The sequence below is a fragment of the Oncorhynchus mykiss genome, chromosome 17, assembly GCF_013265735.2.
Source record: "Oncorhynchus mykiss isolate Arlee chromosome 17, USDA_OmykA_1.1, whole genome shotgun sequence".
Classification (NCBI taxonomy): Eukaryota; Metazoa; Chordata; class Actinopteri; order Salmoniformes; family Salmonidae; genus Oncorhynchus; species Oncorhynchus mykiss.
Genome location: NC_048581.1, coordinates 14,419,526 through 14,433,978, shown reverse-complemented (window position 1 = coordinate 14,433,978; position 14,453 = coordinate 14,419,526). Strand labels below are relative to the sequence as shown.

General features: G+C 50.4%; 2 protein-coding genes across 2 annotated transcripts in view; both read right to left on the bottom strand.

Annotated features, from left to right (window-relative positions):
* Nucleotides 1-504: 504 nt before the first annotated feature.
* Nucleotides 505-14,453, bottom strand: part of LOC110495144 (tether containing UBX domain for GLUT4-like) — a 47,104-nt gene continuing 33,155 nt past the window's right edge. Inside the window, exons 13-17 of the mRNA XM_036948023.1 lie at nt 13,913-13,965; nt 12,276-12,327; nt 12,125-12,194; nt 9,558-9,745; nt 505-740 (exon numbers count right to left, since the gene is read on the bottom strand). Coding sequence (XP_036803918.1) covers nt 730-740; nt 9,558-9,745; nt 12,125-12,194; nt 12,276-12,327; nt 13,913-13,965 — 374 coding nt within the window. The 3' untranslated portion in view covers nt 505-729. The remainder of the gene's footprint in view (nt 741-9,557; nt 9,746-12,124; nt 12,195-12,275; nt 12,328-13,912; nt 13,966-14,453) is intronic.
* Nucleotides 3,991-14,453, bottom strand: part of LOC118940024 — a 1,007,326-nt gene continuing 996,863 nt past the window's right edge. Inside the window, exon 3 of the mRNA XM_036948115.1 lies at nt 3,991-7,871. Within this exon, the coding sequence (XP_036804010.1) occupies nt 5,744-6,829 (1,086 nt within the window). The 5' untranslated portion in view covers nt 6,830-7,871 and the 3' untranslated portion in view covers nt 3,991-5,743. The remainder of the gene's footprint in view (nt 7,872-14,453) is intronic.

The following is a 14,453-nucleotide window of genomic DNA, read 5'->3' as shown; positions in this document are numbered from 1 at the left end:
GGACAGGTGTGTGTGTCGGTGGCATGACAGCAGAGTCTCTGGCACGACTTCCAACGAGTGTGTGGAGAGAGAAACCAGTAGAACAATACATAGCCTGTTACAATAGAACGGTAGCAATGAAATAGAGCTCATTCTGTTCTGAGCACTGTTCTAGCTGTTATATCAACTCAGAGAGAAAACACACAACCACCATACACTGTTCTAGCTGTTATATCAACTCAGAGAGAAAACACACAACCACCATACACTGTTCTAGCTGTTATATCAACTCAGAGAGAAAACACACAACCACATTCACTGTTCTAGCTGTTGATATCAACTCAGAGAGAAAACACACAACCACCATACACTGTTCTAGCTGTTGATATCAACTCAGAGAGAAAACACACAACCACCATACACTGTTCTAGCTGTTATATCAACTCAGAGAGAAAACACACAACCACCATACACTGTTCTAGCTGTTGATATCAACTCAGAGAGAAAACACACAACCACATATTGGCAATGGAGATATTTTAGACTCCTTTATTCATTCGTTTCATGTTATTGAACTCTTGTAAAACTATTTGAAATGCACACTGGATTCACAACGGGTTTGAATACATCACAATCCACTCTGAGCCTGGACTTTCATGTTAATAAAAAGGTAGGGGGAACAGTGTGTTGAGGCGTCCGCTCTGTTCTGTATGTCCCTCTATGGTAGCCGTAGTCATCTGATCACAATCCTCATTTCTTACCTGGAGACAATAAAAACATAATATCAGAGGAAATAACAGTTGGATCTTATAAAACTTTATTGAGACACACAAGTCTTAACAACCATGAAAAATGTCCAAAGAAATGTGTTTCCCTTGATCAGATCACTGTAACATGTTGACTTTCAGTCAGAAAAACTACTGGGCATATAACCTGTTATAAACTGTTAATAAACTTGTTAGGCCTATAACCTGTTATAAACTGTTAAGAAGGAAGCTTGCTAGGCCTATAACCCGTTACTGTTAAGAAGGAAGCTTGCTAGGCCTATAACCCGTTATACACTGTTAAGAAGGAAGCTTGCTAGGCCTATAACCCGTTATACACTGTTAAGAAAGAAGCTTGCTAGGCCTATTGTAACCCATTATACACTGTTAAGAAGGAAGCTTGCTAGGCCTATAACCCATTATACACTGTTAAGAAGGAAGCTTGCTAGGCCTATTATAACCCATTATACACTGTTAAGAAAGAAGCTTGCTAGGCCTATTATAACCCATTATACACTGTTAAGAAAGAAGCTTGCTAGGCCTATTATAACCCATTATACACTGTTAAGAAGGAAGATTGCTTGGCCTATTATAACCCATTATACACTGTTAAGAAGGAAGCTTGCTAGGCCTATTATAACCCATTATACACTGTTAAGAAGGAAGCTTGCTTGGCCTATTATAACCTGTTATACACTGTTAAGAAGGAAGCTTGCTTGGCCTATTATAACCTGTTATACACTGTTAAGAAGGAAGCTTGCTAGGCCTATTATAACCCGTTATACACTGTTAAGAAAGAAGCTTGCTAGGCCTATTATAACCTGTTATACACTGTTAAGAAGGAAGCTTGCTAGGCCTATTATAACCCATTATACACTGTTAAGAAGGAAGCTTGCTAGGCCTATTATAACCCAGTATACACTGTTAAGAAAGAAGCTTGCTAGGCCTATAACCCATTATACACTGTTAAGAAAGAAGCTTGCTAGGCCTATAACCCATTATAAACTGTTAAGAAAGAAGCTTGCTAGGCCTATAACCCATTATACACTGTTAAGAAGGAAGCTTGCTAGGCCTATAACCCATTATACACTGTTAAGAAGGAAGCTTGCTAGGCCTATAACCCATTATACACTGTTAAGAAGGAAGCTTGCTAGGCCTATAACCCATTATACACTGTTAAGAAGGAAGCTTGCTAGGCCTATAACCCATTATACACTGTTAAGAAGGAAGCTTGCTAGGCCTATAACCCATTATACACTCTTAAGAAGGAAGCTTGCTAGGCCTATAACCCGTTATACACTGTTAAGAAGGAAGCTTGCTAGGCCTATTATAACCTGTTATGTTAAGAAGGAAGCTTGCTAGAATATCAAAGTGTTAACAGACTCTTCCAGACATGGAATTCTGTTTAACTATTCAGACTCATCACCATCTTGAGACAAACCAGGATTGGAATTATATTGGCACAAACACACATTAGTCTCTTGACTTCTCCACACACACACACACACAACTACTATGATGGAGAGGGATAGACTGGGAGTGTGTGCGTGTCCATGGTTTAGCTCAAGACGCCGATGAATCTGAAGAATAGACATGCAGACACAATTCCTGGTCTGGAAGCATCTGGAAGAGTTCTGTTCTGGAAGCATCTGGAAGAGTTCTGGACTGAAGTGGGAATCTGGTGTTGAATAAAAAAACACATCAGAGTAACTGATATAAACAACCAGTTAGACAGGCAGACAACCAGTTAGACAGGCAGGGAGGAAGACAGGCAGACAACCAGTTAGACAGTCAGGGAGGAAGACAGGCAGACAACCAGTTAGACAGGCAGGGAGGAAGACAGGCAGACAACCAGTTAGACAGTCAAAGAGGAAGACAGGCAGACAACCAGTTAGACAGTCAGGGAGGAAGACAGGCAGACAACCAGTTAGACAGTCAAAGAGGAAGACAGGCAGACAACCAGTTAGACAGGCAGACAACCAGTTAGACAGTCAGAGAGGAAGACAGGCAGACAACCAGTTAGACAGTCAGGGAGGAAGACAGGCAGACAACCAGTTAGACAGTCAGAGAGGAAGACAGGCAGACAACCAGTTAGACAGTCAGAGATACATCAGAGTAACTGATATAATGACCTACAGACAACCAGTTAGACAGTCAGAGAGGAAGACAGGCAGACAACCAGTTAGACAGTCAGAGAGGAAGACTGACTGTCTAACTGGTTGTCTGCCTGTCTTCCTCTCTGACTGTCTAACTGGTTGTCTGCCTGAGAGGAAGACAGGCAGACAACCAGTTAAACAGAGAGGAAGACAGGCAGACAACCAGTTAGACAGTCAGAGAGGGATACAGGCAGACAACCAGTTAGACAGTCAGAGAGGGATACAGGCAGACAACCAGTTAGACAGTCACATAGACAAGCAAAAATAAAGAGAAACAGAGAGACAGGGAGACAGACAGGACACGTCTCACTGAAAGCTAAACAGCGTGTCCCTTCCTCCAGACCCATCTACCCTTCATCCCTTCCCCCAGACCCATCCACCCTTCATCCCTTCCCCCAGACCCATCCACCATTCATCCCTTCCCCCAGACCCATCCACCCTTCCCCCAGACCCATCCACCCTTCATCCCTTCCCCCAGACCCATCCACCCGTCATCCCTTCCTCCAGACCCATCCACCCTTCATCCCTTCCCCAAGACCCATCCACCCTTCATCCCTTCCCCAGACCCATCCACCCTTCCCCCAGACCCATACACCCTTCCCCCAGACCCATACACCCTTCCCCCAGACCCATACACCCTTTGCACAGACCCATCCACCCTTCATCCCTTCCCCCAGACCCATCCACCCTTCATCCCTTCCCCCAGACCCATCCACCCTTCCCCCAGACCCATCCACCCTTCCCCCAGACCCATCCACCCTTCATCCCTTTCCCCAGACCCATCCACCCTTCCCCCAGACCCATCCACCCTTCCCCCAGACCCATCCACCCTTCATCCCTTTCCCCAGACCATCCACCCTTCCCCCAGACCATCCACCCTTCCCCCAGACCCATCCACCCTTCCCCCAGACCCATCCACCCTTCATCCCTTTCCCCAGACCATCCACCCTTCCCCATCCACCCTTCATCCCTTCCCCAGACCCATCCACCCAGACCCATCCACCCTTCCCCCAGACCCATCCACCCTTCATCCCTTCCCCCAGACCATCCACCCTTCCCCCAGACCCATACACCCTTCCCCCAGACCCATCCACCCTTCATCCCTTTCCCCAGACCCATCCACCCTTCATCCCTTCCCCCAGACCATCCACATGGAGTCCACAATACCATCCTGTCTCCTCCCCTCCTCTCTCTTTCTTTCTTTTTAATTAGACTTTCTTCTTTGATAAAGAGGAGCAGGATGCCAGCCACAGCTCCCACACCACCAGAAAACACTACAACAACTAGCCACAGCTCCAACGTCACCAGAAAACACTACAACAACTAGCCACAGCTCCCACACCAGCAGAAAACACTACTACAACTAGCCACAGCTCCAACGCCACCAGAAAACACTACTACAACTAGCCACAGCTCCAACGTCACCAGAAAACACTACAACAACTAGCCACAGCTCCCACACCAGCAGAAAACACTACAACAACTAGCCACAGCTCCCACGCCACCAGAAAACACTACAACAACTAGCCACAGCTCCAACGCCACCAGAAAACACTACTACAACTAGCCACAGCTCCCACGCCACCAGAAAACACTACAACAACTAGCCACAGCTCCCACGCCACCAGAAAACACTACAACAACTAGCCACAGCTCCCACACCAGCAGAAAACACTACTACAACTAGCCACAGCTCCCACGCCACCAGAAAACACTACAACTAGCCACAGCTCCCACACCAGCAGAAAACACTACAACAACTAGCCACAGCTCCCACGTCACCAGAAAACACTACAACAACTAGCCACAGCTCCCACGCCACCAGAAAACACTACAACAACTAGCCACAGCTCCCACGCCACCAGAAAACAGTACTACAACTAGCCATAGCTCCCTCGCCACCAGAAAACACTACTACAACTAGCCATAGCTCCCTCGCCACCAGAAAACACTACTACAACTAGCCACAGCTCCCTCGCCACCAGAAAACACTACAACAACTAGCCACAGCTCCCACGCCACCAGAAAACACTATTACAACTAGCCACAGCTCCCACGTCACCAGAAAACACTACTACAACTAGCCACAGCTCCCACGCCACCGGAAAACACTACAACAACTAGCCACAGCTCCCACGCCACCAGAAAACACTACAACAACTAGCCACAGCTCCAACGCCACCAGAAAACACTACAACAACTAGTGAGACCATCCTTCCCACAAACAAAACAGAAAAACAACCAAAACAGCTGGAGCACCGCGACCACCAGCTCCACCACAACAGAGCAACCCCAGGCTCCCGGAGCGCCAGACAACAGGGGCCCGCAGTGTTTCATGTGGCCCAGAACGGAGAACTCTGACTGGGGCTGCGTGTCAGCAGAGGTCCCCCGGGGGTGGAGGCGAAACCTTCCTGAACTAATAAATGTGTGGGTAAAGGGGTGTGTGTACCGTTCCCCCAGAACAGCATCCTTATCTTTTGACTCATCTGATGTTTCTTTTTCAACACTTCCTGTTGACTGTGGTTTTAAAGAGGGCCCTTCAGAGTGTAGTTAGGTGTGTGTGTGTGTGTGTGTGTGTGTGTGTGTGTGTGTGAAGGAATGTGTTAAAATCTGCAATGGATTCATGTTTGAAAACAGGGTGGGTGACTTTTGCATGATTTGGACCAACATGTTGAATTGTGATTTTTGATTTGGGACAGATATTGCAATTATGAATTGAGATTTTCACTTGGTAATTCCACCAGACATGGTTAAAACAAGGTTCAGGGTAGAGAACTAAAATGAGATGATATGAATTCATACAGTGTGCTCAGTAAATACGAAACCAAATTTAAAAATCAGTTATTAGAATAGCGACTGCACCGAGCCTAGCGACAGCATGTAGCCTAGCGACTGCACCGAGCCTAGCGACAGCATGTAGCCTAGCGACTGCACCGAGCCTAGCGACAGCATGTAGCCTAGCGACTGCACCGAGCCTAGCGACAGCATGTAGCCTAGCGACTGCACCGAGCCTAGCGACAGCATGTAGCCTAGCGACTGCACCGAGCCTAGCGACAGCATGTAGCCTAGCGACTGCACCGAGCCCAGCGACTGCACCGAGCCCAGCGACTGCAAGGAGCCTAGCGACTGCACCGAGCCCAGCGACTGCACCGAGCCCAGCGACTGCAAGGAGCCTAGCGACTGCACCGAGCCCAGCGACTGCACCGAGCCCAGCGACTGCAAGGAGCAGCTTGTGTATAAAACGTCATGTTTAACCTTCTCCCTTAACTCTGTTCTAGTGTTGGGATGGCGACTGTGGAGAAATAGGCTGTTTAACGTAGGTGGCTGGTTGCAGCCGAGGGGCTTGGCTGCTGTCTGTTCTAGTGTTGGTGGCTGGTTGCAGCCGAGGGGCTTGGCTGCTGTCTGTTCTAGTGTTGGTGGCTGGTTGCAGCCGAGGGGCTTGGCTGCTGTCTGTTCTAGTGTTGGTGGCTGGTTGCAGCCGAGGGGCTTGGCTGCTGTCTGTTCTAGTGTTGGTGGCTGGTTGCAGCCGAGGGGCTTGGCTGCTGTCTGTTCTAGTGTTGGTGGCTGGTTGCAGCCGAGGGGCTTGGCTGCTGTCTGTTCTAGTGTTGGTGGCTGGTTGCAGCCGAGGGGCTTGGCTGCTGTCTGTTCTAGTGTTGGTGGCTGGTTGCAGCCGAGGGGCTTGGCTGCTGTCTGTTCTAGTGTTGGTGGCTGGTTGCAGCCGAGGGACTTGGCTGCTGTCTGTTCTAGTGTTGGTGGCTGGTTGCAGCCGAGGGGCTTGGCTGCTGTCAGGTGTTTTTTGTTGTTGTTTTTCATGCATTCGTCGTAAAGTAGGGGATATTCTTCTACTGATTTAATACACGTCGTGTTGCCTCTTGTTGTCGCTACAACTCTGAGGCACTTTTTGGCACAACACATGCATTTGGTTGACATCGGTTTGCCTGTAGCTGAAATACTGCCACACTGCTGAAGCCGTGCTGAAATACTGCCACCCCACTGAAGACGTGCTGAAATACTGCCACCCCACTGAAGACGTGCTGAAATACTGCCACCCCACTGAAGACGTGCTGAAATACTATCACCCTGCTGAAGACGTGCTGAAATACTGCCACCCCACTGAAGACGTGCTGAAATACTGCCACCCCACTGAAGACGTGCTGAAATACTGCCACCCCACTGAAGACGTGCTGAAATACTATCACCCTGCTGAAGACGTGCTGAAATACTATCACCCTGCTGAAGACGTGCTGAAATACTATCACCCTGCTGAAGACGTGCTGAAATACTATCACCCTGCTGAAGACGTGCTGAAATACTATCACCCTGCTGAAGACGTGCTGAAATACTATCACCCTGCTGAAGACGTGCTGAAATACTATCACCCTGCTGAAGACGTGCTGAAATACTATCACCCTGCTGAAGACGTGCTGAAATACTATCACCCTGCTGAAGACGTGCTGAAATACTATCACCCTGCTGAAGACGTGCTGAAATACTATCACCCTGCTGAAGACGTGCTGAAATACTATCACCCTGCTGAAGACGTGCTGAAATACTATCACCCTGCTGAAGACGTGCTGAAATACTATCACCCTGCTGAAGACGTGCTGAAATACTATCACCCTGCTGAAGACGTGCTGAAATACTGCCACCCCACTGAAGACGTGCTGAAATACTATCACCCTGCTGAAGACGTGCTGAAATACTATCACCCTGCTGAAGACGTGCTGAAATACTGCCACCCCACTGAAGACGTGCTGAAATACTGCCACCCTGCTGAAGACGTGCTGAAATACTATCACCCTGCTGAAGACGTGCTGAAATACTATCACCCTGCTGAAGACGTGCTGAAATACTATCACCCTGCTGAAGACGTGCTGAAATACTATCACCCTGCTGAAGACGTGCTGAAATACTGCCACCCCACTGAAGACGTGCTGAAATACTATCACCCCACTGAAGACGTGCTGAAATACTATCACCCTGCTGAAGCAGCGTTCTCGTTAGCACTAGCAGCAACTCATGTTTCCGACACACTGAGGTAAAGCCCCAGAGTTTCTCCTACTGTACTGTCTTTGGTAAAGCCCCAGAGTTTCTCCTACTGTACTGTCTTTGGTAAAGCCCCAGAGTTTCTCCTACTGTTCTGTCTTTGGTAAAGCCCCAGAGTTTCTCCTACTGTACTGTCTTTGGTAAAGCCCCAGAGTTTCTCCTACTGTACTGTCTTTGGTAAGGCCCCAGAGTTTCTCCTACTGTACTGTATTTGGTAAAGCCCCAGAGTTTCTCCTACTGTACTGTCTTTGGTAAAGCCCCAGAGTTTCTCCTACTGTACTGTCTTTAGTAAAGCCCTCCCTCTCCTCACCAGCATCTAACTGGGCACTTTAAGCAGGGGACCCTTGTGATTGGCCAGCATGTGTGTGCCATGCAGAGAGTGAGAGAGCCCGCTTGTGATTGGCCAGCATGTGTATGCTGGCAGAGAGTGAGAGAGCCCGCTTGTGATTGGCCAGCATGTGTGTGCCATGCAGAGAGTGAGAGAGCCCGCTTGTGATTGGCCAGCATGTGTATGATGGCAGAGAGTGAGAGAGCCCGCTTGTGATTGGTCAGCATCCTCTGTGCAGAGTCCAGGGCATCTCATTAGAGGAGGTAGTGTGGTCTAGTTGTTGTATGAATGAAGGGTCAAATAAAGGGGAGCATCACAGCCTCTTGCGCCGTTATACATCACGTCCATAGGGCACGTTGGATGTGAATAATCCCGTGGCCCAGCAGCGTGGCCTCTCTATGTCAGTGTAAACAGGGTCAGCATGCTGAGGAGGGAAACTACAGTCTCATCAAATAGGAGACTGAACAGATCAACTAGGAATTGCCAATCCAGTCATGTTAGGATGAACTCTCCCTTTAAAACAATTCTAATAATTTGGTAGGTGCTTATAATTGTCCTATTTCACACTTTTAGTGTGTAGCAGTGTGTAGCAGTGTGTAGCAGTGTGTAATTGGTTAATGTGTTTGTAGCAGTGTGTAATTGGTTAATGTGTTTGAAGCAGATCCTAATCTCCCCCCCCCCCCCCCCCCCCCCCCCCCCCGAGACATCCACAGAGTGAGCGGGGGGTTAAGTGCCTTGCTCAGGGGCACAACGGCAGACCTTTTGGCTACTGGCCCAACGCTCTGACCTTGAGGCTTCCTGCCGTCCTGGTGGAATTAGATCTGTCACACTCTTTAACAATGTCAGAGAATTGCTGATGCTACCTTTATCCGTTAGGTAATAGTAGGTCATTTTAGAGTGACCTCCCCTTTAACTCTTTATCAGTTAGGTAATAGGTCATTTTAGAGTGACCTATCCCTTTAACTCTTTATCAGTTAGGTAATAGTAGGTCATTTTAGAGTGACCTCCCCTTTAACTCTTTATCAGTTAGGTAATAGGTCATTTTAGAGTGACCTCCCCTTTAACCCTTTATCAGTTAGGTAATAGGTCATTTTAGAGTGACCTACCCCTTTAACCCTTTATCAGTTAGGTAATAGTAGGTCATTTTAGGGTGACCTACCCTTTAACCCTTAGGTAATCATTTTAGAGTGACCTCCCCTTTAACCCTTTATCAGTTAGATAATAGTAGGTCATTTTAGAGTGACCTCCCCTTTAACCCTTCAACAGGTCTGATTGGTAGTGTACCTGGCAGTTTGAGCCACTTGGGGACCTTGCCGGTGTCCGTCCTGACTGGTTTGGTGGCCTGGCTGTGTGTGTTCGGCTTCTCTTCCTCCTCCTCCTCAATCTCCCTGGTCCCCGCGGGGGGGTCTGGAAGGGGCTCCTCTGTTACCATGGAAGAGAAGGAAGAGGGGGGCGAAGACCTGGGCATACAGCTGAGAGAGGGGGGAAAGAGAGGGTGAGGAATGAAGGGAGAGAGAAAGGTATGGAGGAGAGGAAAGAGCATTCAGTCCACAGGATTTCATCAGATGTGTATTCTGAACAGACACACTTCCTGTACTTTAAATTCTCAAAACCAATCTCTCTCTGGAAGCTGAGTGAGTGAGTGAGTGAGGTGTGTGTCCCCCAGGGGGTTCAGGCTCTTTCATGTGGCCAGGACTAGTGACCTCAGAGGTTAGGAAAGGTCATGACACCACTATCGCATGACTTCCTGTCCAGGAGATGGAACAAACACATCCTCTCCTGACAGAACAACATTTCACCTTTGACCCGGGTGCCACATTAACAATAACTTAAACGTCCCTCTCTCTCTCTTTCCCTCCACTATGTCAATATCCCTCCCTCCCTCCCTCCCTCCCTCACAGAAGTAGGGGAGAGGTAGAAGGTGCCCTGGCATCCCCTTTGAAGCTAATAGTGGAATTAGGGACAGGAGAGAGAGGTGAGGAACGGTAAAGAGAGGAGTGGATGGATGAAAGGGGGAGATGGGTTAATGAGGTGTGTGTGTCCTCGACTGATGGTGGAGGGGGCAGCGGGTGGGGGTCAGATTGGGGAAATGGCTCTATCTTTAGAGGAAGGGGGAGGTGGGGTGTGTGTGTGTCCTCGACTGATGGTGGAGGGGGCAGCAGATGGGGGTCAGATTGGGGAAATGGCTCTATCTTTAGAGGAAGGGGGAGGTGGGGTGTGTGTGTGTCCTCGACTGATGGTGGAGGGGGCAACAGGTGGGGGTCAGATTGGGGAAATGGCTCTATCTTTAGAGGAAGGGGGAGGTGGGGGTGTGTCCTCGACTGATGGTGGAGGGGGCAACAGGTGGGGGTCAGATTGGGGAAATGGCTCTATCTTTAGAGGAGGGGGAGGTGGGAGGGTGTGTCCTCGACTGATGGTGGAGGGGGAAACAGGTGGGGGTCAGATTGGGGAAATGGCTCTATCTTTAGAGGAGGGGGAGGTGGGGGGTGTGTCCTCGACTGATGGTGGAGGGGGCAACAGGTGGGGGTCAGATTGGGGAAATGGCTCTATCTTTAGAGGAAGGGGGAGGGGGTGTGTGTCCTCAACTGATGGTGGAGGGGGCAACAGGTGGGGGTCAGATTGGGGAAATGGCTCTATCTTTAGAGGAGGGGGAGGTGGGGGGTCAGATTGGGGAAATGCCTCTATCTTTAGAGGAGGGGGGAGGTGGGGGGTGTGTGTGTGTGTCCTCGACTGATGGTGGAGGGGGCAACAGGTGGGGCCAGATTGGGGAAATGGCTCTATCTTTAGAGGAGGGGGGAGGTGGGGGGTGTGTGTGTGTGTCCTCGACTGATGGTGGAGGGGGCAACAGGTGGGGCCAGATTGGGGAAATGGCTCTATCTTTAGAGGAGGGGGGAGGTGGGGGGTCAGATTGGGGAAATGGCTCTATCTTTAGAGGAGGGGGGAGGTGGGGGGTCAGATTGGGGAAATGGCTCTATCTTTAGAGGAGGGGGGAGGTGGGGGGGTCAGATTGGGGAAATGGCTCTATCTTTAGAGGAGGGGGGAGGTGGGGGGTGTGTGTGTGTGTCCTCGACTGATGGTGGAGGGGGCAACAGGTGGGGCCAGATTGGGGAAATGCCTCTATCTTTAGAGGAGGGGGGAGGTGGGGGGTCAGATTGGGGAAATGGCTCTATCTTTAGAGGAGGGGGGAGGTGGGGGGTCAGATTGGGGAAATGGCTCTATCTTTAGAGGAGGGGGGAGGTGGGGGGTCAGATTGGGGAAATGGCTCTATCTTTAGAGGAGGGGGGAGGTGGGGGGTCAGATTGGGGAAATGCCTCTATCTTTAGAGGAGGGGGGAGGTGGGGGGTCAGATTGGGGAAATGGCTCTATCTTTAGAGGAGGGGGGAGGTGGGGGGTCAGATTGGGGAAATGCCTCTATCTTTAGAGGAGGGGGGAGGTGGGGGGTCAGATTGGGGAAATGGCTCTATCTTTAGAGGAGGGGGGAGGTGGGGGGGTCAGATTGGGGAAATGGCTCTATCTTTAGAGGAGGGGGGAGGTGGGGGGTGTGTGTGTGTGTCCTCGACTGATGGTGGAGGGGGCAACAGGTGGGGCCAGATTGGGGAAATGCCTCTATCTTTAGAGGAGGGGGGAGGTGGGGGGTGTGTCCGTGTGTTTGGCCGGAACCCTTCAAAGGGATTCCGATGATGACAGCACTGTGACATGAAAATAGAGCCGTCGCCCGGGGAAACACAGCCAAGCCGTGTTGCCACGACGATGGGGCAGTTCCACCAACAGGAAGTTCTGATCCTCTCCTTCTCACACACACACAAATAAAATGTTGTTGTTTGGCTGTTAAATGCCAACAGTAGACTGACCCAGCAATGGCCTCGTCTGCTTGTAGGGCCGAGACACTGGAATCCAGGAGATGTCTCTCTAAGTAACTCTCTGTGGAGAGAGAACACACCTTCAGAACCATCTCATCCAAGGTAACACGTTGAAACCAAACCGAGGTAAAGGGAGACAAACCTGTCTTGACGTCAGAGCCAAAGTAGACCAGGGCAGCAGGGAACAGGTCAGCCTGGAGAGAGAGAGAGAGAGAGAGAGAGAGAGAGAGAGATGCCCGTTTCAATCCACTTCTAACACTCAAACAGCTTCTTCAGCGTCACCAAACATGGCGGCACACAGTTCAGTTTGAAGTCGACCACTAACTGAAGGCTCATCGAGCGGTTAGGAAAACACCTTCACCGCGAGAGCCAAACAACAACCCTGAATCACAAGCCCTGGAAGTGAAAGGTTTAAATGGTGCCGATGGCTGTAGTGACTGACAGACTGGTGATTACAGGGTGAAAACAGACAGAGTTAACTTATTATTCTGACTCTACTGTTTACCTGAGAGAGGTAGACAGAGAGACCGTTAAAAATATCTATAGTGCTGTCTGCTGAGGATAGACACAGCCCCAAAACCTTCTCTCCATGCTGTCCTTCCCGCTTTGTCCTCTCTCTACCCCCTCTGTCCTCAGTCCTGTCCTCAGTCCTCTCTCTACCCCCCTCTGTTGTCTCTCTACCCCGTCTGTCGTCTCCCCACCCCCCTCTGTCCTCTCTCTACCCCCCTCTGTCCTCAGTCCTCCCTCTGTCCTCTCTCTACCCCCCTCTGTCCTCAGTCCTCCCTCTGTCCTCTCTCTACCCCCCTCTGTCCTCAGTCCTCCCTCTGTCCTCTCCCCACCCCCCTCTGGCCTCTACCTACCACTCTCCCCTCAGTCCTCTCTCTACCTCTCTCCCTCCAGTCCTTCTGGTTTCTATTATGGACAGAGCTGTTAATGACTATTATTAGAGACTTTGAACAAGAAACAATGTGTAGCAACGGGATAACAGACATTCCACCACTCTCTCCCTGGGCACAACATGCTCCCTTAGACACTGGTGTCTCCATAGGCAGGGGAGATAGAGGGGAGGGCTGCTATCAGAGGGCTGCTGGGATGGGGAACATTCCTTCTGTGACATCACACAAAGTCATTGAAGTGTCTGTCTGTCTGTCTGTCTGTGTCTGTCTGTGTGAGATGGCTCCAGAATCTCTCTCCAGACTGGTGTGTACTTCTAAGGGTGTAATCGTGGCGATCTCTACACTCCCTGTGAATCTAACCCTTGCAACCTCACACATCAGACACTTCCCCCCCCTTCACCCCCCCCCATCTCTCCCTCCCCCTCTGTCTTCCTCCCTCTCTCTCTCTCCTCACCCCAGATCAAACAGAGGTGAAGGTCAGTAGGGCAGAAAATGGACACAGAGAGAGGAGGAGGAGGACAGGAGAGAAAAGAGCAACAGAGAGGAGGAGGAGGAGGAGGACAGGAGAGAAAAGAGCAACAGAGAGGAGGAGGAGGAGGACAGGAGAGAAAAGAGCAACAGAGAGAGAGGAGGAGGAGGACAGGGGAGAAAAGAGCAACAGAGAGAGAGATGTATTTTTCTAAAGCACATGAGAATTCCTTGTGTTGTGTTATTATTGTGTAGGGTTCATGTGTCTCCATGCTGTTTCAAACCCACTAGAACCCTAATTAATACTTTACACTGATTGGAGCAACAATAAATAAAGTTTACCAGTCCAATTTCATTCTGTTCTTTAGAGACATGGAGCTCTTACCTGTGGGGGGGGGGGGGGGGGGGGGCTTACCTGGAAGAGGGTGGCTGTTGGGTCCTCCAGAATGGTTTTAGGAGGAGCGATGACTGGAAGAGAGGAAATAATCATTTTATATCCAAAATGAGAGAGAGAGATGGAAAGATTATCCTCTCCCTCTCTGTCCCCATCCCTCCCCCTCCCCCCTGAGGACCTGAGCTCTAGGGCCATGCCTCAGGACTCCTGGCTGTCCCTCCCCCTGGGGACCTGAGCTCTAGGGCCATGCCTCAGGACTCCTGGCTGCCCCTTCCCCTCTCCCCTTCCCCCTGAGCTCTAGGGCCATGCCTCAGGACTCCTGGCTGCCCCTTCCCCTCTCCCCTTCCCCCTGAGCTCTAGGGCCATGCCTCAGGGCTCCTGGCTGTCCCTCCCCCTGAGCTCTAGGGCCATGCCTCAGGGCTCCTGGCTGTCCCTCCCCCTGAGCTCTAGGGCCATGCTTCAGGACTCCTGGATGTCCCTCCCCCCTGAGGACCTGAGCTCTAGGGCCATGCCTCAGGACTCCTGGCTGTCCCTCCCCCCTGAGGACCTGAGCTCTAGAGCC